The following is a 27817-nucleotide window of genomic DNA, read 5'->3' as shown; positions in this document are numbered from 1 at the left end:
TGCAGACACAGAAAAACTGTCCAAAAAAAAAAGCTGTACGAGCAGATAGTTAATCTGTAAAATTCACTGAGGTCCTTGTTTTCTTTGTTAAATTAATATCCTTGTGAGATTACTGTTTTATCCATCCATCTATTATCTATACCGCTTCTCCTCACAAGGGTCGCGGGCGTGCTGGAGTCTATCCCAGCTGTCTTGGGGCAGTAGGCGGGGGACACCAAGACAAACATCCGCACTTACAATCACACCTAGGGACAATTTAGAGAGTCCAATCAACTTACCATGCATGTTTTTGGAATGTGGGAGGAAACCGGAGTACCCGGAGAAAACCCACGCAGGCACGGGGGAACATACAAACTCCACACAGGACGGCCGGAGCCGGGATCGAACCCACAACCTCTGAACTGTGAGGCGGACGTGCTAACCAGTCGACCACCGTGTCGCCCATTACTGTTTTATTATTTACATTATTACAGTGAAAAGATAAGTGTAAGAAATATTTTGTAAAAGCTGTAAAAAAATTGTAAAAGATGTTCTACATAAGAGGTATTATTTAGAATATTGTCATTTATTTATATGTCAAGTAAGACTTCAAAATAGAGCTATTATTATGTTTTTTTGTTTTTCTACTCATACAGAGGAGGCAAACTTTAAATCAGCAGCACGATATATTGAAAAAAATGTGTCATTTTGATAATAGCTCATGCTCAGAAAGCAAAAGATGTGCAATAACTTTATATGGAATTCTGTGCTTTAATTTAAGTTTGACCAATCAAATGCAACCAGAAATGCACATTACCACCCGATAATAGGAGAACAACATATAAGGCGATTACTAACACTAAATAACGAACTCCACACAGAAGACTTGTGGGAATTCCATGTGTTCACAGCTCTGGCCTTCCTATGAGTGCCCCAATGGGGTTCTTCAAACCAGAAGACCTTGTGTGCTGTACAACATGCTCTCACATGTACTTTCCAACCTCTCCTCCTCCAGCCATGGAATAGAATGGCATTTGCTGTTTCACAGTGCTAATTACAGCAGTACAGTCTAAGAACATATTAAAAGGGAGTTTAACCTGACAGTAGTACATTAGTAAAATGAAATTGTGAAAAATAAGATGTCCTCTGTGGCACCATCTTTTTCCTCTAATTAGATTTTTAAGAAACCACCACCCCACCTGAAGAACAACAATCAATCAGACTAAAAGCGCGACTGATGATGTGTCAATCGACTGATTAGTGAAGTCATTCTACATTCAAATCTCGCTAGCAGTTTTCAAACTAAAAACTCCCCCTTTCCCTCCACAGTTGTGCCAGACCTCAAAGCTTCCAGTGCAGTTACGATGCTGTGGTTGAAATGACAAAAACAAACATTATCAACATTTAGATGTCTGGAAACAGCTGGCACGCAGCTGGACGACACAGATACCGGTACTTGCATTAGAACCACTTGACTGAACTGACAGGAGGTGCTTTGTGGTACTTCACTTGTTATTCACAAACTTGCGGTACAATGAGCATCTGTTAAATGCTTTCACTTTGGTGTTGGACATTCCAGATGCTCCTGTCACAATTTTGAACAGTTTTCGGCTTTTCATTTGCTTTTCATGCAGTCGGGACACAGCTTGTTGACTGCCTTCCGCCCATTGACAAATAAGATGACATTACCAGATATTCTGATCTGTTCATGTGTGAACTAATTGGAGTTGGGCTCATTCTACCCAGCAGCGGGCTAAAACAGGATTAAATGGACAGTAGGCTACTGACTGAAAGAAAATGACTGCTAGAGGAGTCAAGATGCCAAGTACAATTAGCAGGAACCCAAAAGGTCATCTGAAAGCGTAGGAGGTCTGTGGGGGGAAAATGCTTCTTTGAATTACCTGGACTTTGCTCACCTCTGAATGGGGTCAGTGATACAAGCAGATACAAGCAAATACAAACAAATTGCAGCCGAGCGTGCAGCTCTGTTGCTGTGCATTACGACTGCGTACACGTGCACAGTGCACACACACAGAAAAATCGACTGTGCAGCCAGTCACCACAATTCCTCTATTAACTGCATTTCCAGCAGCCGTAAGCAGCTTTTCGGGGGAGCGAACGCGCTTTCTGATGGAAAACAATTCCTGCTTGGTCTCAAATTGCAGCTAGTTAGATGGGAGCCAATCATCCCAGTGTTGGAAATATGCTGGCTACCTTTTTCTTTGCTGCACAGATACATTAGGAAGCACATTTTGGCCATATTTTACATTATTTTTTACTTCCCATTTTGCTTTCACTTTGCTCCAAAAATCAGTACAAGGTGTCCCAAAGGCCACTAAACACTTTGTTTTTTTCTATTTTTCTTTTTCATTTGAGGTATTATCGGACAGACAAAGGGCCATCATCATTTGACCGCTTCCGCGTTGCAGTTTTAGTAAGCAAATTATTCCCATGTCTCACCAGTTGACACTGGAGTAGCCTTGCAAAATTGCCCCCTGACTAGAGGTTTTTCTCTCCTTGAATGCAGTTCAGCAACAGTTTGTGAAGCTTTGTAGCTGTCAAACTACTTCAACATACAACACCATTTCCATCATCCATGGCAAGTTTCTTGAAACAGGGTCTGATAGTGAATCACCAGCAGTGAACTCTTAGAGCAGGCGATTGTGCAAAGACAGGAAATGGTTAGCCAGAGGGCTGTACTGGAACCTCAAAAGCACCAAACGCTCAAATCAGTTGATGATTTGGAGAGTGATAAAGCTTGACCCGTACCAACTTCAGGTTGTTCAAGGGCTTCAAGCAGAACATTATGATGCTCAACAACCTTGAGCTGGCAGTCAATTTTCTACTGCAATGTCACTTGGCGTGATGTGGGCAAGTTTACAAAAACTGCAACCCCTAAGCTGTCAAATGGTGGCCTCACTTCTGTCCGAATGACACCTGAAGAAAGTGTGTAGTGACTTTTGGGAAATCCTGAATTGTTTCTACACTTCACTAGAAGGGCTTGAAAAAAAAAAAAGAAAAGAGGAAACTGTTGTCTATTGAGGATTATATTACTCCATTTCAGCAAATAGAATATGAACATTTGACAGATGTCTTGAATTAAAGGGGGAAGTCAACCCAAACATATTTTTTTCCAGAATATGTTCTATGCAGGCTAGTCTAAACACGGCATTGTGATTAATATTGCGTTTGTCCAATATGAGAAATCCACCTGTTTTTAGCTAGCGCAGAGTGCAGCCATTTTGTCACTTCTGTCGACTGAAGATGACATTGAAGTTGCTCAAGGCTCAGATAACGACCAATCAGCTGAGCTTCAGAAAACAGGTGAGCCGCAATTGGTCGTTACCTGAGCTCTGAGCATTTGTGATGCCATTTTCAGTTGACAGAAGTGACAAAATGGCCGCCCCCTGAGATGGTTAATAAGGGGTGCATTTTGCTGCTTAACTCACATTCCACAAACGCAATATTAATCAGAATGTCGTGTTTCAACTCGTGGGCCTGCATAGAACATATTCTTGAAAAAAATATGTTTGGGTTAATTTCACTTTTAAGTAAAAAACTAGACCTGGGAGAAACAAGCATTGTCCTAAATATAATGTATTTATACTACCTACACCTACATACCTACATATATATATATATATATATATATATATATATATATATATATATATATATATATATATATATATATATATATATATATATATGTTTCGGCGTCAACTCCCACGGAAGAAACACGTCAGGTAATTAAACGACCTAAAATCACGATTGTCTGTTATATATGAACCAACAAAAATATACATAACAAGGAAGACAAAATGAATTTAATACAACTACCTACATGTATAGTTGTGGTATTTTTTCAAGCTTAACTTGTTCATTACCAGTAATGAGTTATCATACCTTTATTCAGATTTCTAAAGGGAAAAAATGTGACACGAGTGAAATTCTCTTCCTTAAACTGCTTGGTCAGAAGAAATTTCTTAGCAGACAATCATTTCGTCTTGATTTGAGAAATTCATTCATGACTGGATTTAAATGTTTGTAGTGGACAATCTTCACAGTAGCGGTCGTTGAAAAGAAATACAATGGCACCCAGCAATGAAGTTAAATGTACTGCACGGTGGAAACCGAGCACATAAGTAAACACTACGACCCAGCGGCCGTGTTCAACCTCACATTCAACCTTTCATGATAGGCTTGCTTAGCCTTTGAGACGCAGCCAAGTATCACACAAAAGGCAGCAGGTGTGTTGTAAGTGTGCATCTGCACACCCTCCATTGGCAACTCATGCTATGCACAGGAGCAGAACAATCCGGACTCCCCGTTTCCTTCCAGAGTGCAATGGTTGTATACCAAATGTCACGTTGTTCATATGTTCCAAAAGCTCGGTTAACAATGACCTTGCGTGCTACACGCGGGACACTCGCAGGCCTCACTCAAGTAATGAAAACACGGCTGACTCACCACTTTGAAGTATTCGGCGCTGCACTCCATGCCGCGGTAGTAGCAGGACAGCAGCATGTCCTTGATGTCGTGGCCAGTCCGGTCGTAGAACTCACGCATGTTGAAGGGCCGGGGCTTGTAGTTGTCAAAGTCGGCCCTCTCCTTGAGGACCTGCAGGACGTGTTCCTCCACCAGGTGCGGGTCCCGGATCTCGTACCTGCACCAGGAAGACCATTAAAATCCTCAGCAAAGTATTAACAATCATTTAGCGATAACAGCAGTAATGGTGTTTCCATTAACAACTCATTTGTGGGTTAACGCCGAGGAAATTACATTCTGTACGCAGCATGAGACTGTCGGAGAACTTTTTTTTGTTAAGAGAGAAAGCGTGAGAGTGAGTGGGCGAAAGAGAGAATTTTCCTCTGTGCAGTAAAAGCATTTTTAAACTGTATAAACTTTGAAGCTACTGTCCAGGGGTCGGAAATCTGAGATACACCAAGAGACATTTGGACCTTCTCCCACAGACGAAAAAAAAGAACACCAGCCACAAAACCTTTCTGACATCTAAAGTTAGGATAACACTCATGTTGTTTTTCCTTTTACTTAAATGTATGAAAACTATGCAGTGTTTACATTTATGAAATCTGCTAACTGCTACAGAAAATGCAACATTTATTTTGCATGTAGCTCTGAAAACTCTTTGTTGAAGCTTACTTTGAAAAAAAATAGTCATGAGTTATCCTCATATTTATGAATATAACTCTAATTACCTGCAGTGAACTGGAAATGCAAATCAAAACTGCTGTTTGCTTCTGTATTACGTCATCATTATATTGCACATAGAGCATGCAGTCATCTGTAAACCTGACTAAAAAATGACTATTTCAATTAGCAATGTAAAATATATCTTAAAAACAACAGCCAGTTAATATATTTATTTTATCTGGTTATTGTGATTTTTGCCCCTGAACCTCAACTCGCAGTGTTAATACATTAGGACTATGTCATCATTTTCATCTTCACACACGATTGTAAGATGCCAAATGTGAGGCGATGTGAATAACTTTAATCTTGGCGCCAGGAGACAGAAATTGTGACAAATATTTTGTTTTATTTTGATAATACAAGATCACTATAATCAAGTATTTTAGAGTTTGAAAAACGTTCACACTAAAATGAAAACAATTCAAACTGAATGTTGATTCTTTGTTTGGCGAGGACGTAGAGCAGAAGGACAAAAGAGCTACGTGCGGCTTGTATGGTCAATGTGTAAACGGCTTTGCTTCTTTTCATGGGACACTAACATTACTAGACACTTTAGTTACATTATTTAAAATGTGCGTTTTTAGTAGAGGTTAGTGTTTTCAGTCACTCCTCTGTGTTATTTCACAGAAAGAGACCCAACTATTTTCATATTAATTTTCAATATGTCCACTTTAAAGTGATACAAAAAAATGATTTGAAAACAATTTTTAAGTATTTCTTTCATTTCAAACATACAATGACAATATAATGCATGTAAAGTGCTGATGGAAGCATCGCCAGGACATTTTTGTCATATTTGTATATGCACTCGTTGCATCATAGCCAGCCTGGTTATGGGTAGCCTTGGGCGCCATTGCTTTAACGGCCAACAAGTAATTGCATTTCTATCACACGCACACAAGGTGCATTATCGCCTCCAGAAGAAGACATGCCCTTTTTGGTCCAGCAGCAGATTATCTGATGGGTAGTGAAGCAGGAAAAGGAACATTTCCAGCTTCCAGGAAAAGCAAGATAAACCTTGAACGTGCCGTGTGTAAGTCGTCTTCAACAGGGTTGTCCATAAATTTGAAAGTGGTCCAACTTCAGTGGAAGGAAACAGTTCATTACTTAAATTCTCTCTCGCTCGCTTTACGCAGACAAATGAATTGTCGTGCCTGATAGCTACGACTGACTGCAGTAGCAGGTGCGCCTCTTCAACAGAGGGATAACTTGCCTAATGCTGCAAATCCACACAAAAGCAGCCCCACTCTTCATCAATGCATATATTGCTGGAAAGGAGCGAGTGTATTGGTGCAAGCTTCCCAACATTCTCCGTATTCCTGCATTCTGACACATGGCCGAGCGTGACAGATTAATGAATGAAAGAAAGTGAAGTAAAAAGTGAAGTGTAGTCTCCGACGACCACTATCAACCTCCTGCACCTGCACGCATTCATTCAAATTAACCTCAATTAAAAGACGGGACCCCCGCTCAGAGGGTTGACAGCCCGCGAAGCCCCCCCTAACCCCCCACCAAGCGACCGGCCGGAACAATTACGCGTGTTAAAATGAAGCACATGTAAAATGTAATTAGGAGAATTATTTGTGACCCAGTCGGAACACTGACACAAGTTATTTGGAATAACCTGGGTAACTACATCCTTATGCAATCATAATACTGGAATGGAAATATAATGAAGAGTTTCTTTACAAAAGAAAAAGAAAAAATGTCTGTGTACAGTGAACCCCACCTATTTGTTCATGAACTCTTTCCCCGTGGAACCCAACCTTAGCTAATCTATAAAACTACCCTAATTGAATTTTTTGTGCTCTTTCTATAACTAAGACATCACAAGATGCTGCCAAGTCTCTTTCTAGATAGGAAAGTAGTACATATTGGTGTCAATGAAGTATGTTGAAATGATACACCCCAACTAAATGACAAGCTTTTATGTCATTAGTGGGCCGGACTAAAATCCACTTCCGGGCATGGTTAGTCCGGCCATTTTAAAAAATTTGTCAACCCCTGCCCCAAAAACAGGCATCCGGCCGGGCCGGAAGGCATACAGGGACGAACTGCCCAGCTCTGGAAAGTAGTCATTTGTGTAAAGTAAGTATGTTGAAGTGATACAGCTCAATTGAGAAACTATCTTTTTTTTTTTTTTTTATCAGAAGGAGTTTAGTTTAGCCTGGGTTGTTAGCAGTAGATACAGAGAGTCTTTGCTGCATGCTCATGTAGATGAGCAAATTAAATCATTTGTATGTCGTTTATTAGGTGCTATGTGGGAACATGAGTTTGTAGTTATAATTCAAATGTTTTGGGGTGATGGTTTGTGGCATGTCACAATTTTGCCTTGTTTTGTTCTCATGCAAGATGGAAATTAGCTTTCTACTTTATCTGGTGCAAGCATCTCTTCATGTCTTAAAAATAGCTCACCAGTGATGGGACAATGTGATTTTCTAGGAATGAATGTAGTGATCATTCTAAAATGTGAACACTAGCAGGGATTTATAAAAATAAAGTGTTGCTTTTTCCATTTCCTAATTATTGTGTTTGTCATGGATGAATACTGTTAATTATTATTCATAACATTGAGATAATTTCAGCAAATTCATTATTTCAGAAGTGTGTACTATCAAACAGGTAGCCCATGGCATTAACCAGTGCCCATGCAAGAAGTAGCTCTCGCTTTCAGAAGGTTGGTGACCCCTGTCATAGACACCAAACTAATTGTATAAAAACAAGTCAATTCTACAGACGTACCAATAAAAAGAATAAATATATAGAATAAAAAGACTGTTCTGCTTGGCATAAGAGTAAACAACATGAAAATGGTTCCGTTAAAATATGTGCACTTAAAAAAGAAAAAAAAGTTTTAACAGGCTTTTTTTTTAATGGAAAACGAGTGAATTATCCTCCATGAACCATGATATTCGAGAAGTTATGCACTAAATAGTGAAAGTGTTTGTGTTCAAGTTAATGAGAAGTTAACATTATTTATTGGGATTTGTTTCAGTTTATGCCACGTTTGGGTAATTAAACATGCCCGTGGTCACACTGACTCTGAGACTTTTTCTTTTTTTTTTTTTGCTGTTCCACAGAAACACTATAACATGAGTGTTAACAGTATTTATTTTTGTGTAGCAGCCACCTCAGTTTACAGTTGCCAACATGACATCATCAGAAAGACGGAGAAATTATGAGGGGAAAGGGACAGCAGCGTCGCCATCTCCACTCCTAATAAATCGGCAAATGACAGTGAGGATGGTGACAGTTTGAGTTATTTGTCATCAGTATGGGCGCTCCCTTCAACAGTAATTGGTTGTAAATCGTAATGGACCTCCTTTTAATTCCACAAGGTCATGTTCATCTACTGTAACTTGGCACTTGGGAATTGATGAGTGCGGACTTTTAAAAAAAGAAGAAAAAAAATCCCTTTTTATTTTTTCTAGCCAATAATATGAAATATTTAAAATAAAAATGAGCCAGGTCATTCATTATTGATTAAAGATCATTTATTGATGCGTTTTAATATAAATTCAATAACATTATTAATATCCATTTACAATAATTGCAATTTTTGTCCTGTAATACAACAAAAAATCTCAATGTGTGAAAATGGTGTTGTATCTACAAAATCAGTAACACTTCAACTTCATTTTTGTCATTTTAAGACAATATCCTTATTTCTTTTTTCAGTTGTTTAAGGTCTATTTTTATATTTGGTGACCATGGATTGACAGTGGAGAAAATGAACAATCATGTTTTTTTAAATTACCACTTATACTTATTTTCAAAGGCAGAATATGTGTGGTTTTTTTTAACCTACTACAGGCTAGTAGCATGGTATATGTTGCCATCTTTAGCCTGCAAAGTGCAAACTGGTAGATCCTAGTTGCAGCAAACATTTACAACTACAGCAGTGGAATTTGGCAGCTTGTTGAGAAAGTGCTGCCTTCACAAGTTGAAAACGCAATTGAATGTATATGGCTTTATGGGTTATCATTATAAGGAGTCTCAGAGTCTACAATTACACCACAAAGATGCATGCCATAGCTCCACCTCTGGTCACCATGGGTTTATAATTCCCAAATATCAATCAATTGCCAGTTATTCCCCTACACCCCTCATCCGGGCAAGGATAAACTAAGAAAACCCATTTAGGGAAAAAAAAAAAAAGTTAAGTGAGCTTTCATGCTTTATACAGTGGTATCTCACTGACCTAGCGTTCAAGTTGAAGTTTACTAGAAAACCAAACATCAAACAAAAATAATTTCACATTGCGTATTGTGAACTGAATCACATTAACTGACTTTAAGTCAGCTATCTCAATGCAAAACTCAATTCATGGGATGAAAATCTATTCTTTAACCTCCACGAAAAATGACTACTATTGCAGCTTAGTTGCCACGTCATCAATTTTTGATCATCAAATCTATATGTAGCATATCTTTATGTAGTTTGATGAGTTTTATGTATTATAATGTCCCTTGGTGGGCAAGGAACACACACACCTGGGAGCAGTACAGTGTGCAGAGAATAATAATGATGTGCACTTTCATTATTTTTATTGTATTTAAATAAGCTATGACTTGGTTTTTATGAAGTACAATATGTAGAGTGTTATGTAGATGTTTATTTTTCATCAAAACACATTATGGGGTTGCTGGAAACTATTAATGGTATAAATTGTGAAAATAATTGCATAATATGAGTGAAGAATTCATTCTGTATGCCAGTTGCATCACCGGTAATGCTTGAAAAATGTTGCCACCAACCCTTGGAAATGGCAGGTCAAAGCAAAGCAGGCCAATTAGTTCAACTCTGCACATAGCTCTCAGCCAGTCGGGCAACTTTGGCCCCCCCGGAGGTGGCGAAATATCATTAGAGTTACTCTGGAAATACGACACGGACCCCTTTACGGGGTTATTCTTTAGTTAAATGAATTGCATACTGAGCTACTGCTTTATAAGCAACACAGAGCTGCCAGGGGAGCACTTAAGCCGCCACATTCAAAAACCTACCAGCCGGGAGACTTAAAGTACACACAGCCTCAATAATACGGCCGGAGTTTTTAATATTGCCCTTTATCTGTTCCCTAAAGAAACTGTGGCTAGAGAGAGAAGTGGGAGACCCTCAATTGGATTACGGGACACAAGCACTTTAATTTCTTTCTGGGGATCGAGACGAATGAAAGAGGATCTTGGCCACCTTGTGTGAGGAAACGATTTTCAGGGCGAGATCATAAAATTCTGCATATGCATGACCTAATATTAAACATGCATGTCGCTGCAAGGTGCTTCAATCATACCAGCATTAATCCTGCATGTAAAAATGAAATCTTTATGAAGGTACATCCAATTAGCACTAATTAATTTACAAAATCAGATAGCTTGTAAAGTGTCCTAAGTGAGTGGTAACATTAATTCCTATTAGGAGTTCGGTAATGAAAAAAACAATCGGAAGGATTCAATGATGCGATGTAAACAGACACATTTCTCAAAATATGTAGAAAAACCTTTCACTTTTAAATGGCCATTTTCCCTATCTCAATTGAGGGGTGGGGAATATCCATTTTACCAAGCATGTGCAACAAAACTGCATAAAAAGCATAGGCCACAACATCCAAAATGATCAAACAGCATTTACATTGTGGAAAACTCTGCAACACTCACCTCCACAACTTTCACGCCACATTTTGGCAGCAAACGCACTAATTATTCCACAGTGACCTTCTTTTGTCAAATATGATCATCATTGACTTGCGGCTTCATCTAAATAGAAAACTGACACAATTGTCTCATTAATGTTCTGCACCGCAAAGCGTGAAGGGAACACACAATCACAAAATAAGAGACCGCATTGATTTTCATCCAACAGAGTGAGGTAGTCCATTTTAATCCACAGCCTTAGACAAAAGATTTGGCGATAATCCATTTAGTCACATTTAATAATAATCCCATTTAGAAACCCACTAGATAATCCCACGTAAAAAGTGGGTCTGAAGATCAGGCTCTTCACCGCGGCTGGGCCTCGGTTCAAAACGAAGCGTCCAGTCAAATTTATTTACTTGCGACGTACCCTTTGTGAGCAACGACACTCTTCGGTGGCCAAAGTCCATCCTTATAACATTCAATATGCCGTGTTTTAAATCATACATACTAGTGAAGCAAAGCAGAAGTTTGGGGATAAATAAAGGTTAGATAAACACAAAATTAAAACCAATACAAGTGTTTATTTTAGTTTTCTTTAGTACAGAGCCTATTCGTCATTTTTCTAATCTTATTTCACTATCTTCTATATTGAAATAAATGCTTGATCCCTAGAGGAGTGAAATGTGTCTTTTTGTTTTTATAGGTAGTTGAATAGTATTCAGAGTGCAATTATGAAATATGACTTACATTTTAATATTTAATGTTTTAAAATGCACTAAACATTTACTGCTAAAAATGTTAAGGCCACAGTAGCACCTTCAAATGAAATTGCACCGTCATTTCCAAACATGTCAGGAATGCTGGTACAAGTTGCAATGTTTAATCAAAGTTGAAGGTATCTCAACTTATACCTTAAAGAATTTAAGATGTAAGATAGAGATGGTTATATAATAGCAGCTGCTTGCTAGAGCAATACGCTACAATTTTCAGTATATGGGCCATTCTACTGAATTGATTCAAATTCAGAGTTGGAAAATGTGTGAAATGTGTATATTATTTCAGAAAAGCTTTTATTGTATTCATGTTGCACCATATCTAAGGGGCACAAATATAGTAAAAGTACAGTCAATTTTCAAATAGTATTTTCTAGCTTTCCCCTAGTATCTTGCCTGTCCCTAAAATGTGTCACTACCGAAACACACAATTACAGAAGAATAAAAATAATTCTACTGGCCGATTCATATTTTTTTCCATTTCCCCCCTCTACAGAGTATTTTTATACATTAATATATATGGTTTTGACATCAAAACCAATCAAAATGAATTTTTAACAGGATTTAATGTGACTTTTTCTGAAATAAATCGAAATTTATATGCTATTTTTCATTGTAAAATGTAGAAAGTTGATCATATTGACTTCAAAAGTCATCATTAATTAAATCAAACATACCCTTAAACAATCATTATCAAAAATTGTTGTTATGGTATGTTCCTTCTCTGTTTTCTGAGAGACATCCGGTGGTCTTGTCTTTTGCTCCATGCTCTTCTGACTTTCCTTTGCTCTCTGCTGTAAAATTCATTGGTAGACTTCAGCTTTCCTTCTTCCTTCCATCTCTTATTTCTTTCTCTTTTCTTTATTAAATATTCTTTGGATTTCACTGGGTCATTTTAACTCTTCGCCTGTACTCTGTCTCCGCTAGGCATTTTGGTGTTTTTCCCTTCAAATTAAGATAAAATATGAAATAGAATATTGTTAAAATCAGAGAGATCTATGTATGACATATGTATCTATGTACTACATTATTTAAAACTTACTTTATTCAAAATTAAACATCATATTGTCACTACCGAAACCATTATGTCACAAGCGAAACATTTCTGTATGTTTCGGTACTGACTGTTTCGGTTTTATTTTTCCCTTCAAATTAAGATAAAATATGGAATCGAATATAGTTAAAATCAGAAGGATCTATGTATGATATATGTATCTATGTATTATATTATTTAAAACTTACTTTATTAAAAAATAAACATCATACTGTCACTACAGAAAGTTTCGGTAGTGACATTTTATGATAGTTGTTGTCAATACTCAAGAATGCCAGGCACAACGTGGCTACCACGGACAGTTTTGAGCATGTGTACGAAGATAGGAAACACAACATTTAGCATTAAAATCGAAAGTGCTCATTTTATTGCAGAAATGAGGTGTTCGGTAGTGACGGTCCTTAAAACCACATGTTGATTTTCAGACTTTGGAGGGCACATAACTTAGTAAAGCTGCCAGCTAATTACTCACCATGTGCCCAGTGATGAACATGAAGGTAATGTCTCTTACTTGTGAAATTTCTGGGATGTGGCTAAAACCAAGCCCTGCCTACAGACAAATACTCTTTGCGTTTCGGTAGTGACATGAAAAGTTGGGACAAGTTTTTTTACATAAATACTTCTAATTTGAAAAAAATCTACAAAATCAATGTAAATCTTTCCCCATACATTTAAAAGTAACCAAAATGTTCTATCAAAGTAAAGTATTTTTTAAATTGGCAAAAATCTTCTACATTTTTTTCATGAATTGAAATTTAGGAGTTAGAGATTGGGACAGCCACCTCCCAATAGGAAATGACATAGAAAAGATGACTTCTTATACATTCAGTCTAATTGTATCTCGATTAATGCCTTGTGGTAAAATAGATCATAACAAGATATTACTAAATATGCAAGGTCTGAACACTTCATTGTTTTTTTTAAATGGGATTTTCATTGAGGGACAGCAATTTCAACCAATTCGGTAGAATGGCTCATATAGGCCTATGATAGGATTACGGTAGTTGACTAATTGCCGCTACGGTTAGTCACTATTCAATTTACAACATAGTCATTTCTAGCCTTAATGTACATATGCGCACTACCAGTGATTTTTTTTTCTAAATCAAATCATATAAGCAATTTCATTTTGACGGTAAGTGATGGACATGAATTGCTTTCGTTATAGGTTCCCAATCCATCAAAAATAGGGGATTACCAGTTCTACAAAATTTCCAGATTAGCGCGACAACATCATTAACAATACATATCCCTGCGCTATTCAATTGTGTTAACCCGCAAAAACAAAAAGGTGTTGGCGTGGTTTCACCCCCAAGTATGTCCGATATCCGCAAGCGTGCACACTTGTCAAGGTTTGATTTAAAATCTTGAGAGAAATGTGCTTGGAATCAACAGATCCAATTCAAGCCCTTATCTCTTGCAGGACTTTTTTCTTCCTACCTCAGCGAGTCGGTCAGGAAGCTTCATGCCACACAAAAGCATGCACACGCACACACAAACAGTCAGTGGACGTCTCCCCGGGGGCTCCAAGGAACAGCAAGTAATGGTCGTGTTGGCAACAGTAGGGGGAATGACAGTGTTAATCAGTGGCACTGCTCTGTTGCTTAGCAAACAGCTCTAATTACACGCAGATAAAGACTTGTTCATCATGCAGCTTATGAGGCACATGCTAATTGCCCCTCCCTCCATCTCAAGTAGAAAATTGCAGCATTTACAAGGGACCGGCGGTTATGTTTTCTCTTCTCTCTCTTTATTCACTGGATATGAACTTTTGCATGCATCTATGGGGTTCCATTTGTGCCAAAAATATGTTATGTGTCTATGATAAGTGTCTATGGGGTTCCATTTGTGCCAAAAATGTGTTATGTGTCGATGATACGTGGCTATGGCGTTCCATTTGTGCCCAAAATATGTTACGTGCCGATGATACGTGATATGTTAGACGTCGATGATAAGTGTCTATGTTAGACGTCCATGTAAAGTGTCGATGTTAGCTGTCCATGTAAAGTGTTGATGTTAGACGTCGATCAGAAATGTTGTCAGTGTTTAATAAAATCATTATGAATAAAATAATGTGTATAAAAGTATGCATGCGATCCTGTTAGCTCATTCCCACACAAGGTCGCTTTATTTACAGCCGGGATCAACTTTTGGGAATGTCTTATCTTCAGCATCTATTAATTTCTTTGTATTTCTTTTTTTTAGCCTGAGTCTATCTATGTGCTGTGTGTTGTTTCTATACCTAGATGTCAGTAATGCCAAAGGCATTGAACTCAATACGGCCATGGCGTGAAGGACAGGAAAACAAATTATTATTATTATTACTATTATTATTATTATGTGAAGGCGAAGACCTTCATTATTATTATTAAGTCAGATTTATTTGGCGCTTTTCTGTACGTTGCTAAATGGACCAAAAACTCTGCCCAAAAGGCCTACAGAAGGCACAGTCCCAGCAGGTTACCAGAAAAAAAAAAAAAAGAAATTTATGCAGGCTGAAAATAAGACACACGAAAATGTTGATCCCGGCTGTCAAACAAAGCGGCGTTTCGCAACGGTAGTGGGAATGAGCGAACAGGACCGCATGCACACATATCATTAATTTTATTAAACACTGACGACATTTCTCATCGGCATCTAAAATAGACACTTATCATGGACGTCTACATAGACATTTATCAGCTACACATAACATACCAAATAGTAATGTCCAATAGGCTGGTCCGCCAATCATTTTAAACGGGCTTCTGTTTGCGTTTCCGTCTACAAATTTCAACCAACTGGATAGTTTTTTTTTGTTTTTTTTTAAGTCAGATTCAATTGAAAAAAAATGACAGATTAGTCGATTATTAAAATAATCATTAGTGAACAGCTCCAATTGAAAAATGTGTAGCTAATCCAAGTGATCCGTATTCGAATCGGCAGTGGCATGTTGGCCGTCGGGAACTTTGGAAGTTTTCTGAACGACTAGTGCGTTGTAGGCAAAAGAAATGTGCATGTGGCAAGAGAAAATCACCATGTTTGTTGTGTGTAGTGTACTCACCTATGGAGCCAAAACACTGCTATTAAGTTATAGCATTAAAAATATAATTTGTCACTGTAGAAAAATATATTGACACTGAAAAAATACAATGTTTTGTTTTGGTGTTTTTAGATTTCCCTCTTCATGTGGATCTTTACTTTCAGTAACATCGCTTTCACTTTTTCAGTTTCAACTAATTGAGTTTCACCTTTGATTTCTTTTTTTTTCTGTTTCAATTTTAGGCAGCAGTCTGGTGTGTAGGGGCAAATTTGAACTATTTTAATGGCAGTGTTGTCATTTTACAGTAGATGCCAGTCATAGTACAGAGACTGACCCATGAGAGGCTGTGTGGTGCCACAAGGCCATCCAAACTGCCATAAAATACAAAGAAGAAAACGAGGAAGCAAGACTAGTGTTTATCTCATCGAGTAACTACATTGCGTGGGTATGACTGACAAGTTCTGCCATGTATGAGCATCTGAAGCCAAAGAAACACAGCCAGTTGCTTTGCCTGCTTTAGCCAATTTTATTTCTCATCAGGAATGCGGCAGGCAGTTTCATCCAGTTTGCCAGAAAAATATTAATTTATTACAAATATATCTTTAATATTAAGTAATAATTTCCTTTACTTACCAAGTAAGGCAATACAGAACAGTTTCTCATATTTACAATGGCGAGCTAGAAGAAAATTTATAGTTCACTGTCTTGCCCAAGGACACTTCGGCAGCTGACAGTCAGAGCCGGGATTTGAACCACCGTTCGGTCAGCGGATGACGCCTCTACCAACTGAGCCACAGCCACCACGTATACTTTCTTCATCTATCTATTCCAGCGACATTGTGACATGCAGAACCATTAGATGGCAGGCTGTACAATGTGTATCCACCTGTTGCCATTCATACAAAAGAATAATAATAATGTTAATTTCAACAGGCCCACACTGAGTAAATGAATTTGTGAATAAATTGAGATGAAATCATTATTTCAGCATTCATAATTTGTGTACCGTGAGAGTTTATATGAGATTTAGAATGTGCCTTGGCTCACTAAATGAAAACGCTGCTTTAATGTATCGCTGCTAGAAAATTTGGTGCAAAAGCATTTCAGAAAAGTGTAATGCATTTTCCTGGTGCGTTGCCTTAAGTGGGTGCCGCATCATGTCCCCCTATAATTACTCCTGATGCTTTTACAGCTGACGTCACTCTAAGATACATCTTAAGTGAAATCACAAGCAATAATGCTTTCCTGAAAGCATGCATATTTGCTGTCTAGATGATTTGGACTTTTTAATGTCTATTCTCCTGTATGTCCTGTTAAGCGTGTTACCAAACAAGCAATAGCAAATTGGAGCTGCCAGAGTTAGCCTTCAAGACAAGGACATCCAAACACTTTGAATCAGAGACGAATGGCGACCAGAGCACGGCATCTGAACACAACGTTTTGAGCAGATGACTGACAGTAAAAAGGTATATTTCCGGAAAACAGAGTCCGATTGATGCATGCAGGTCAGAACCAAGTGGCTAAATGTGGTGTGTTGAAATGTTGATTGACGTTAATGCATTGTTTATGACAACATTGCAAGCTTTGACGGGGAACATATTGTGTGGATACATGAAAAAAGCTCCCTGACGATAGCCTTGGCATTATGTGATAGCTATTTATATAGCCTCTTCAATTCAAAGGCTAAGACACTGATAAGCATTTTTGTAGGGAAGAGTGTAATTTCTTTAAAATTCATTTCAATTACTTATTGTACTGTTTTGATTTTTAAATTCACACTGCTAAAAGAATAAAGATAACTTTGTACTGGGGCTGGAACAAATTATTTCTATTTCCATTCATTTCATTGGGAAAAATTGCTTTAGTTCTCAAACGTTTTGGTTCATGAATGGAGTCCCGCAACGAATTAAATCTGTGAACCGAGCTTCCACTTTATTACATGGATCTTGACATTATGAGTATGAAGTGTGTCAGAAAGGTTCCAGGACTTGTGTCGCAAAGGATTACATTTGAAACAAAACTATGAGTTCTTCAATGTAATTGCTGTGGAGTAACCCCAAAATACGTTCATAAACATATCCGCTGTGTCATTTCATCAAGCTGAGAGCAAAGTGAGTCATGATGACACTAATGAGACCAGACTTGCTAAGGAGAGTTGTAACCGGTAAGCCAAAGATCTTTGAGTACGACCGGCAGACCAAACACTAGAACCTTTGATAGAAGAGTCCGATGTTGCCAAGCCCGAAGAAAGCAATATAGTCAAAGTCCAAAGTCCATGGTCATCTTGAACATATTCATCGATGTGAATGGCATCGTCAACTGCAAGACGATTGACCAGCACATCTAAATTTAATTGATTCAGTGCGGGAGAAGAGGCAAATTGTGACTGCTTCATCAAAACAACGTGCCTGCTCACAATGGCCTCGCTGAGTAGGACGTTGCCGTGCTCGTCACGTCCTGGCTCCATGTGATTTTTTTCTGCTTTCGCAAGCTGAAGGTGATCAGCAAGGGGACCCATGTGAAGATGTGGATGACATCAAGATGGCTGTGATGAAAGAGGAGCAGAAGATTCTGAAGTTGTTGCAGAAAAGACTGGGAAAAGGCATTCGACTCCAGGTGGTTTACTATGATGGGGGAAATGTGTACTTTGGAATTGCATTTGTGACACCAGTCATGGAACTTATTTGACACATTGTGTAAGCATACCTGTCAACCCCGGGCTGTGCTGAATCTTACAAAAGTTGTAATTTGCCTGTACATTTCTGTATATAATCTCACAGTATCTATATCGAATCTTACACAGTGTTTATCACTCAACATACAAACATATAAAATACGGGGAAAACGTATAAATTGAGAAGTATGTGTAAGTCCGATTCAACATATGAAAACACAATGTACAGGAAGTCTTCGGTTTACGATGGAATTCCTACATCGTAATGTAAACCGATTTTGAACACAAATCGAAACATGCCATAGTCTATCATTAACCTAGTGCAGTGCTTCAGTCAAAACCACAGTCAATATTTGTAAAAAAAAAAAAAAACAGGCAATTATAATAAAACATTCCTAACCACTAAATACAGTAATGTGCTGCGTGACATGTTCTTACCCTAAAACCGGACACCGTGTATTCTGTACAGTAAGCACAACATACCGCAACAGCTGTCAAAACAGATCTACGTTTATGGGGCTAAATCTGTCGAATAAAACAGTCGGTTATGCTATTTTTTCTGATATACATTGCTGTAAAACAAGGGCATTTGTCGGAACTGTTGCTTTCCTTGGACAGCAACACTATAATATAATATGTATGACAACAGAATACTGGGTTTATGTATTGCGAGGGTGTAAGACAGGAGTTACACTCCCGAATGTGCTTCGGGCATCCGCACTGGCCGTGTGGATCAATAAGCTAAAAATACATTGTTGTTTTCCAGATACTATTTGGATGAGTTGTGGCTTGTAACCGCTGTGCATGAGGACTATCATCTGCGTACGTGTTGAGAAAATTAAGACTTTGAAACTTGTCAGTAATGAATTAGAAGTTTGTCACATCTGGCCAAAGTCTAAAATGATCAAAGCGTAGCAGGCGCTTAAAAAAAAAAAGAAAAGAATGAATGAAAGGGATGGGGAGGGTAGAGGGAAGAAAGCGTCAGCAGGGGAATTAAAAACGTCCAATATTGAGATGAGGAGGCAAAAGAAGTGCTCCAACAGCATTTCCTACATACAGCATACAGATGCCGCTCATCCAAAATGTTACATAAGGGACACACACGATCTGTGATACAATATTTACCCCCACACTATCATCATTAGACTCAAGTCTAATGACGTTAATTCATGTTGTTGTCATTCACTGTAGAGTGGCATATTACTAGCATCTCAAAAGTCAAAACTAGAGAGGGCAACATTCAGTTTAAACCTATGATTCTCAAAGTGAAGTACTAGTACTACTCGTGGTACACCGGCTCCCTCTAGTGATACTCAAAGAATCACTGCCCAAGTACAGTTCAGTTGTATTTAACTTTAGCGCATACATTTGCATTTTATCTTGAAGAACTGTGTATTTAACATTTTACGGGCGTACAACTTTTATTAACCTTTCATATACAATGACTTTTAATTGAATCAGAAGAAATTAGATCAGTATTGTGCCAAAGGTAATATACAGTATAATCGTATAGGCCTATATGTAACTGTGGAAAGCTTAAAACAGCATGATACAGGCCCTTTAAAGGGGAAGTTGGCAATACAAGTATTTATGAAAACAGTCATTAGGACTTGACAGTAGTATATGATAAATATACTCGACAAAAATATAAACGCAACACTTTTATTTCTGCTCCAATTTTCATGAGATGAAGGTCATTTTTCCAAATACACAATATCACAATTTCTCTCAAATATTGTTCACAAACCAGTCTAAATCTGTCATAGTGAGCAAATCTCCTTTCCCGAAATAATCCATCCCACCTCACAGGTGTGCTATATCAAGATGCTGATTAGACACCATGATTAGTGCACAGTTGTGCCTTAGAATGCCCACAGTAAAAGGCCACTCTGAAAGGTTCAGTTTTATCACACAGCACAATGCCACAGATGTCGCAAGATTTGAGGGAGCGTGCAATTGGCATGTTGTTGGCAGGACCTCCACATCCAGCATGTTCACCTCCAACACGGTCTGAGACCAGCCACTCGGACAGCTGATGAAACAATCGGTCTCCGTAACCCAAATATTTCTGCACAAGCTGTCAGAAACCGAGGGAAGCTCATCTGCATGCCCTTCGTCCTCATCAGGGTCTGGACCTGACTCCAGTTCGTCGCCGTAACCGACTTGAGTGTGCAAATGCTCACATTCGATAGCGTCTGGCACATTGGAGAGGTGTTCTCTTCACGGATGAATCCCGGTTTACACTGTTCAAGGCAGATGGCAGACAGCATGTGTGGTGTGTGGTGTGTGGTTTTCTGAGCCCCCCCTAAAACAAAAGTGCACCTTTCAGAGAGGCCTTTTATTGTGGGCAGTCTAAGGCACACCTGTGCACTAACCATGATGTCTAATCAGCATATTGATATGGCACACCTGTGAGGTAGGATGGATTATCTCGGCGGAGGTGCACAGAGCAACAGCGTAAATTGTGAGCGGTCCTTTAAGAAGCCAGACATGATTGATAAATTCAAAGAATCTGTTGACGATGCAGTCGCACTGTCGCATTCAAGCCACGCATACACGCAGTCATTTAATAATTGGGTCCCCCATGTGTATTTTATGTGCCCCCCTAAAGACTGAGGTCTGGGGACGGGTCTGCTTATAAAAAATAAAAGATGAAGAGATGGTGCTGTCTTGGTTTCACCTACATTTCCTGCTGTTGTTGGCCATCTGGTGTTAAGCAAAGACTGATGCAAAACTTCAAATAACTCTTCAGTTTCTTGTATATCAAATTAGAGCCACAAAATTGGGCCAGGAAGGGATATTTTTAAAGCCCTTATTCATCATTTACAACTGTCAAGTCATAATGACTCTTTAAAAAAATGATGACCTCTTATAATAAATGAATGAATTTATTTATTTATTAATGTTCAAAATTTGCATAATATTATTATGAATTACAATAACATCAAATGGAACAGTTAGAGGCCTACTACACTACTGTATTTCAATATTGGTCATGATGGTGATCCTTGGAGAGCCAAGTATTTTTTGGAGTGATAATTGTAAAAGGTTTGAGAATCACTGGCCTACACAAAAGGCAATGCTGAAGCTTTCTCGTTGTGACCATAACCTTCACCAAGATATGTATCTTTAGGAAGTGGAAATCACAGAAAAACCATCCATTTGGTTCTCTGGAAAAACCTGACCATAGAGTACCTCTCTCTGGAAAACACAACATAATCTCAATCTTTTAGGTCAGTCATTGTTCCTCCCCCCCTTCACTAAATTCCATCCCCAAATATTGTGCCGATGTTCTCTTTTGTCATCCCCTCCATTGCATCACTACATTATCACCCAACAATAAACAGGATTACATGCACAGTCGCATGTACGCAATTTTCCCTAGCAATAAAATAGATGAGTCAACAAATTTGGTGATTATCGTATTTATTGTCTTCTTCACTATTGTTAGGTTGTTACAAATACTACAATGTATTTTTCGACTATTTTTTGTACTACCCTGAACCAGTTCCATAAAATTTTACGTTCTTGTCTTTTCTACCTTGTTTCTCAACTCTTGTGGCTGTCTTGTTTTGTTTTATTTGTTCACAATGAAAAGAAAAAAAATGCACAAGGTGACGGGCGCTTTTGTTGGGGATAAAAGGTTGGGATGGCAGAGAGCCTAAAAGGTTTTGCGTGTTTGCGCCATGTTGTCGGCGTATCCTCAGAGTGGGCCGGCAGCAAGCGAGACAGGTGTCAAAACATTGCTTTGCACTCAGCGTGCCACTCGTGCGACTTTACAGGCCTCACCTTTCTTCCTTTCCTACAAAACAAACACGGGTTATAAAATATAAAAATGGACCTAGCACCAAGCAAAATATCCCTTTCGAGGCAGTCCTGTCATGCAAATGTTAACATTCAAACAAACGACTGTCATGTTAGTACAGTACATTTAAGTCAATTACAATTACAGTATGACACTGAAGAGTGGAAGCATGGGCCAAAAAAGTGATCAAGTGGTGTAAATACATACAGATTTTTGACATTTTAATGCTGTGCCCCACTCTCAGCACAGACGTTTAGTTTCATGACATATAGTTAACCCAGCCCACCGATTCACTGATGTGCTTAGTTTCTCTTTTTTTAACCTATACGTCACTAAAAACATACATACAGTATTCACTGTTTAGCAATAACAGCATTGCTGTTGAGCTTCATTTAGACAAAATGAGTCCTTTGTTGCCATGTTGTGGCATCTATAGGCAATTAAAGTACAGTAAATCAAGATTGCTGTCTTGGAAGACTAGATTCAAGATTGTGTTGGGATTGATAAACAATGTCTTTAGTTCTACAAAAGCCTTGTACCAGGGCTATGACGCCACCAAAGCCCTGTCTAAATAGTAAAGTGGTGGTAGTAAGTGGTAGCTGGTGTCAAGGAAGTATGCAAAAGTCATATCTCTGCAGGGACACTACATGAACAAACACACTTCTGATGCGTTATATTTTTTTTACAATAATGTGAAATGATAAACTGCTTTAGGGTTATGGTTGGTGGTATATTTACAGTTCAAATGTAAAATGTTTCCTTTTTTTTGCTATTTAGAGCATAATAATCTTTTAGACACATCCAATAAGCAGATATTTTCTGACTGTGATCGGATGGGGGCCATCAGGCTCGAAATTAGCCCAATTATTGGTATGTGTGTACTCTGCTACGCTTTACATTGTTGAGTTGATCTGGGCAAAAGTGCAGATCAATAAATGATGTGTCACTTTTGTTTGTACTGCTTGTGGTTTAATTTGCATTTTCTTCCATTTCTCAGTGAATAAGATGCATGAATATTGATAACAAAAATGCAGACGTATACAGGAGACATCTATGAAAGTGTACAGCTTGGTGCTGATCCAAATTGGATTGCTTGGCTTTGGCCGAGCTCTGCACTCGACATACTACTCCAGAAAATGTGTTAAGCTATTACTCTGTTGTTTGGGGCTGAAGGCTGCACCGGTCACTGTGGTTTGGTTCTATCTGATGGCTATTTGGACAAAACTTGCATTGGAATCTGTTGGACTTCTACTGAATAAAAAGAACGGTCCACAACAGTCTTCATATGAGTGGCAAAAATGTGTCCTGAGATAGCCTTTGTTGTGATTTGGTGCTTTAAAAATAAATTTCCACAGATGGGCTTCCCTGGAGGTAAAACCTTAGTGTCTGGCTCAGATTTGTTTTGATCTGCTCGGCACTAGACAAATGGCTGGAGGTGGGGTGGGAAGAAGAAGGGGATGATGAACAGGCAGAAGACTGCTCTGCATGCATGACCATGGCAAGCTTTCAGGTCCATTATGTGTGGATATGAAAGACAAGGTGTTTAAACTGTGTGTGCGCAAACATATGCTTACATTATGCATGGCCAGAGAGGTTTACATTAAAAGGCTGTGTAAATAGATGCGAAGGGACAAACAGATGTATACATTATGCATGGTAATAAATGGAAAGATGTTTTATTTAAATTGGACCAAAGATGTTGACTTTGATTGTATGCCTGTGAACCGACGTTTAGACACAAGGTGAGAAACATTGTCATAGGAATGGATAAAAGCTTCCATTTTAGAGCGGGTGTACTTGTTTTTTGACTATACGGTCACCGTTTGGCTAATTTCTGAACATGACGTCTGTAGATGTATGTTGGTGTGTATGTACACATGGTTACTGCGTATATTTACATTGCTTTTTGATTCTGAATGTTTGCTGTTAATGTTATACATTAGCGGCTACATTATGCCACCATCTCTGTGCGACCTATATCTTTGCTGCTGTAACCCTGAACATTTCCCCACTGTGGAATCAATAAAGGCCTTCTTATTCTTATTCTTATTCTCATGATTGATACCTACGGTGGGCATAAAGTGCCAGAAAGGTACTTACTCTAGTCCGTGCATATGCATAGCTAAATCAGATGAAAATCATGATAATGTATGTATTTTAAAGATAAAAAAAAAAACATGTTCTTGAACCTAAAATGTATGTCCTTAAACTAGAGTATCTGTTCATAAGTTATACTTTTGAAAGGCAGTGTGCTCATTTACTTTGAGCAATGTAAAGTAACATGCTATTTAAAATTTGTCTGACATGTATGGGGGCTTTAAAGTCACAAGGTGGCATTATGTTAATCCTTCCCATTATTCAACTTAGTCATTCTCAAAAATTTAGAATATGTATATTCTAAAATGCTTTAGTATGACTGCAGAAAAAAAACAATGGAAGTAGACTTTGCCTCGCATAGTCATACTTTGAAATTGTAATGTATACCGGTAATCAAATTTTTTGTGTGCCTGCAGGTTTAAGAAGGGGCAGTATTGGGATGAGGCCACCGTTGTGTCCCTCTGTAGCCACCATACATACTAGCATGTTAGACTTAAAGTGTTTAGCGTCAAATAGAAACATCTATGGAATAACAATGCATCTACACGTAAGAACGGGGTACCCATTTATGGATAATCGGGCCTAAATTGATCATGATTGACATGACTAAAACGGCACCAAGTGATGCACTTCATTACACAAGAACTTGAGCTGCCCAGTGTTGTAGTTGGAAGGCCGGAAGTCACTTACATTAGGTCATTGCGCCATATCTGTCAACCCCGGGGTGGATTGAATGTTACGAAAGTTGGAATTTGCCCGTACGTATCTGTATATAATCTTAACAGTATTTGAAGCATGTGCGCAAGATTGAAAAAAAACAAAAAAAAAACATGGCATACAGAACTGCTGGTTCTGCCATTGTTGCATTATAACTTCAATGTTTCTCACTATGGCTCGTGTTGTTTTCGAATGCCTGCTGTCACGTGAGCGGATATCAGCTTTAGCAGATAGAATCAAGGTCACGTGAGAATCTCGCAAAATCGAGCAGACGACAGTTTGTAAATGGTGGTAGCAATGAAGTACAACTCCATTAAAAAATATGCTGGCATTAAAAAAAAGGAAAAAACATGATAAAATTGACATTGGCCATACAGATTCGCGATGTACGGCGTCCATGTTTGAAAAGGTGTCTCCACCTGTACAAATTACGCCGAAAGTGTACAACTTGACAGATATGCATTAATAAGTGTAACTTGGCTTGTGTGCTTACTTTTCATTTTATGACATAGTCCACGGTAACTATTCAGTTTTGAAGGCGGGCCTCCTAAAATGAAATTACCGGTACATTATTTTCATCGTGCATGTGTGCATTGTTATCTATAGTATCTATATGTATTTGGTTGACCATGCATTCAGGGGACACACACCCAGTGTTTGAAAGCCGACGACAATAGCTTCATTTTTCACCACTTTAAAGCCTAATTTGATATACAGGAACTAGTGAATGTTTCAGTTGGTCAAATTTGGCACAGTTGTTAAAAACACTTGTCATTCATTTTGCATTATAGGGTGTTTCAAAGGTTCTAACACCACGACATGGATGCCGTTAAATGGTGTTTTGCAATGTGTGTCAGCATTAAGTAAGCAGACATCCCTAAGGCAAAGTGATGTGGTTGTTTTAAATACATGTGCATTTTTCTTTGGTTTGTGTTTAACAGCAAACTTCAACTTGGAAAGGCAACAAGCATCGACCCTGCGAGGGCTCATATGTTTTAAAAAAAAAAGTCTGTCTAGGTACCACTCTATAGGAATGTGTTTGGGGGGGTAGCTTCAAAAGGCCCCCAAGCCTAACTTTGGACACCCTTGCAAATAAGCGTGTCAAGGGGGAAATAACTCGTCTCCACTACATCAGGTTGTGTTGCGTACGCACCTGCCGTTGAGCAAGGCCAGCAGCTCGCCGGCGTGGTACAGGTCGTTGCGCGTCACCCGACTGAAGCGGAATGCGTTCAGGTTGCAGAAGGTGACCGCGGGGAACTCCATGAGCGGAGCGGCCACCTCGTCCAGCTTGGTGATGTGCGGGTACTGGAAGTACAAGTGCACGCGGTCCACGCACACCAGAGCCAGAACGCCCACGGAGCCCAAGAAGAAGAGGATCCACAGGCTGCGCTTGACGCACAAGCGCTCGTACGTGAACATGTGCGAGATGCCGTGCAGCGTGGAGCGGCTGGCGAACACCTCGATGGGGGCCGGTCTCGCGTAGTCCAGGTTCTCGGAGTCCGCTTTGAGATCCATGCTGGACTGAAGCGCGCTTCGGTAGGATTTGAAAATAAAATAATAAAATTAAGCGATCTTATGAACGTAAGCCTTCTTTATGGGTGACTAACTGGGCTTGTGGAGGTTCTGAGTCTGCAAGTTCACGCCCTGATCGGACCCCCTTGTTCCACGCTCGAGGAGTAAAAGTGCCGACCCTCTGCTGGGCTCACGCATCAGTGATAATCGAAGCCGGTGCGACGCGCACTTCGCCAAGTTACCTCGCCAAACCCAAAAAAAGAACGAGGCGGTGTCGTCTCGTAGCGATGCTCAAGAGTAATCCTGACACGTCCCGGAGATTTTAATAATGGATTTTGGAGGGTTTTCTTTTAGAGGAAAAAACAGCCCAATTCTCGGAACAGCTGCATCATGACGAACTGTCACACCGTCAGTTTCGGCTCGGCTCGTTTTCTGGCATCCTTCAACCCCCTCTCCGCCTCCTACAATGCAGCTAATCAGCCCGCTTTGAATGCGAAGATTCCCGGAGGAGGATGAGGAGGAGTGTGCACCTGGCAAGCTGCGGCTGAGAGAAAAAAAGACAAGACAGCTGGAACAAAACAGTCCGCTTCTTCCCGGGCGACCTCCGGGGCTGCTGTGACGACGTGGTCCGATCAATGGAAAGTGGCGGTGGGAAATAGAGAGAGAGAGACTATAGGGCGAAGGGAATTCTTCTTGCACGAGGTGACGACGTCAAATAACGTGTCATCCCTTCGATACAATTTGGGCAAGACAGAAATTACCTTATGTACACTACAGCAACATCACTCAGTTACAGGGAACGTAGTGAGTTGGTGTACACTGCTAAGTTAGCTATAGTTTAAGTTTAACTTTATTCAATCAGCATATTGCAGGGACGTGCGGTCAGGGAAGGCAAGTGAGGCAGTGCCACACCCTGCTGGCCGTTCTCTTCACGTGAGAGGTAAAAATACCGGGAAATAAACTAAGAAATAAACACATAATGATTAAATGAAATTATGTTCCATTTTCCTTCTATAGTCTGCTATACATTGAATTTCTTTTTCGATCCAACATTTATCAATTATTTCAACATTAAAGCGAAAGTCAACCCAAAAATTCCTTCACATGAAATATGTTCTATGCAGCCCTGCTAGTCGAAATACAACATTCTGATTAATATTGCATTTGAGGAATATGAGTTAAGCAGCAAAAGCCACCTGTTTTTGTCCATTTCGTCACTTCCGTGGACTGAAAATGACATCACAGTTGCTCAGGGCTCTGCTAATGACCAATCACGGCTCAGCTTCAGAAAACAGCTGAGCCGTGATTGGTCGTTACCTATCATACCCGGGTTGGTA

At 39.2% G+C, this 27817-nt stretch overlaps 1 protein-coding gene across 2 annotated transcripts in view; it reads right to left on the bottom strand.

Annotated features, from left to right (window-relative positions):
• Positions 1-27107, bottom strand: part of asic1b (acid-sensing (proton-gated) ion channel 1b) — a 237320-nt gene extending 210213 nt beyond the window's left edge. For both annotated transcript variants that reach the window (XM_086040469.1, XM_086040470.1), the window contains exons 1-2: positions 26122-27107; positions 4450-4645 (exon numbers count right to left, since the gene is read on the bottom strand). In XM_086040469.1, the coding sequence (XP_085896595.1) occupies positions 4450-4645; positions 26122-26483 (558 nt within the window). In that variant the 5' untranslated portion in view covers positions 26484-27107. The remainder of the gene's footprint in view (positions 1-4449; positions 4646-26121) is intronic.
• Between the last annotated feature and the right edge of the window lie 710 nt (positions 27108-27817).

The sequence above is a fragment of the Filicampus tigris genome, chromosome 9, assembly GCF_054856515.1.
Source record: "Filicampus tigris isolate MCC_2025a chromosome 9, RoL_Ftig_1.0, whole genome shotgun sequence".
Taxonomy (NCBI): Eukaryota; Metazoa; Chordata; class Actinopteri; order Syngnathiformes; family Syngnathidae; genus Filicampus; species Filicampus tigris.
This window is presented reverse-complemented; position numbering and strand designations above follow the sequence as displayed.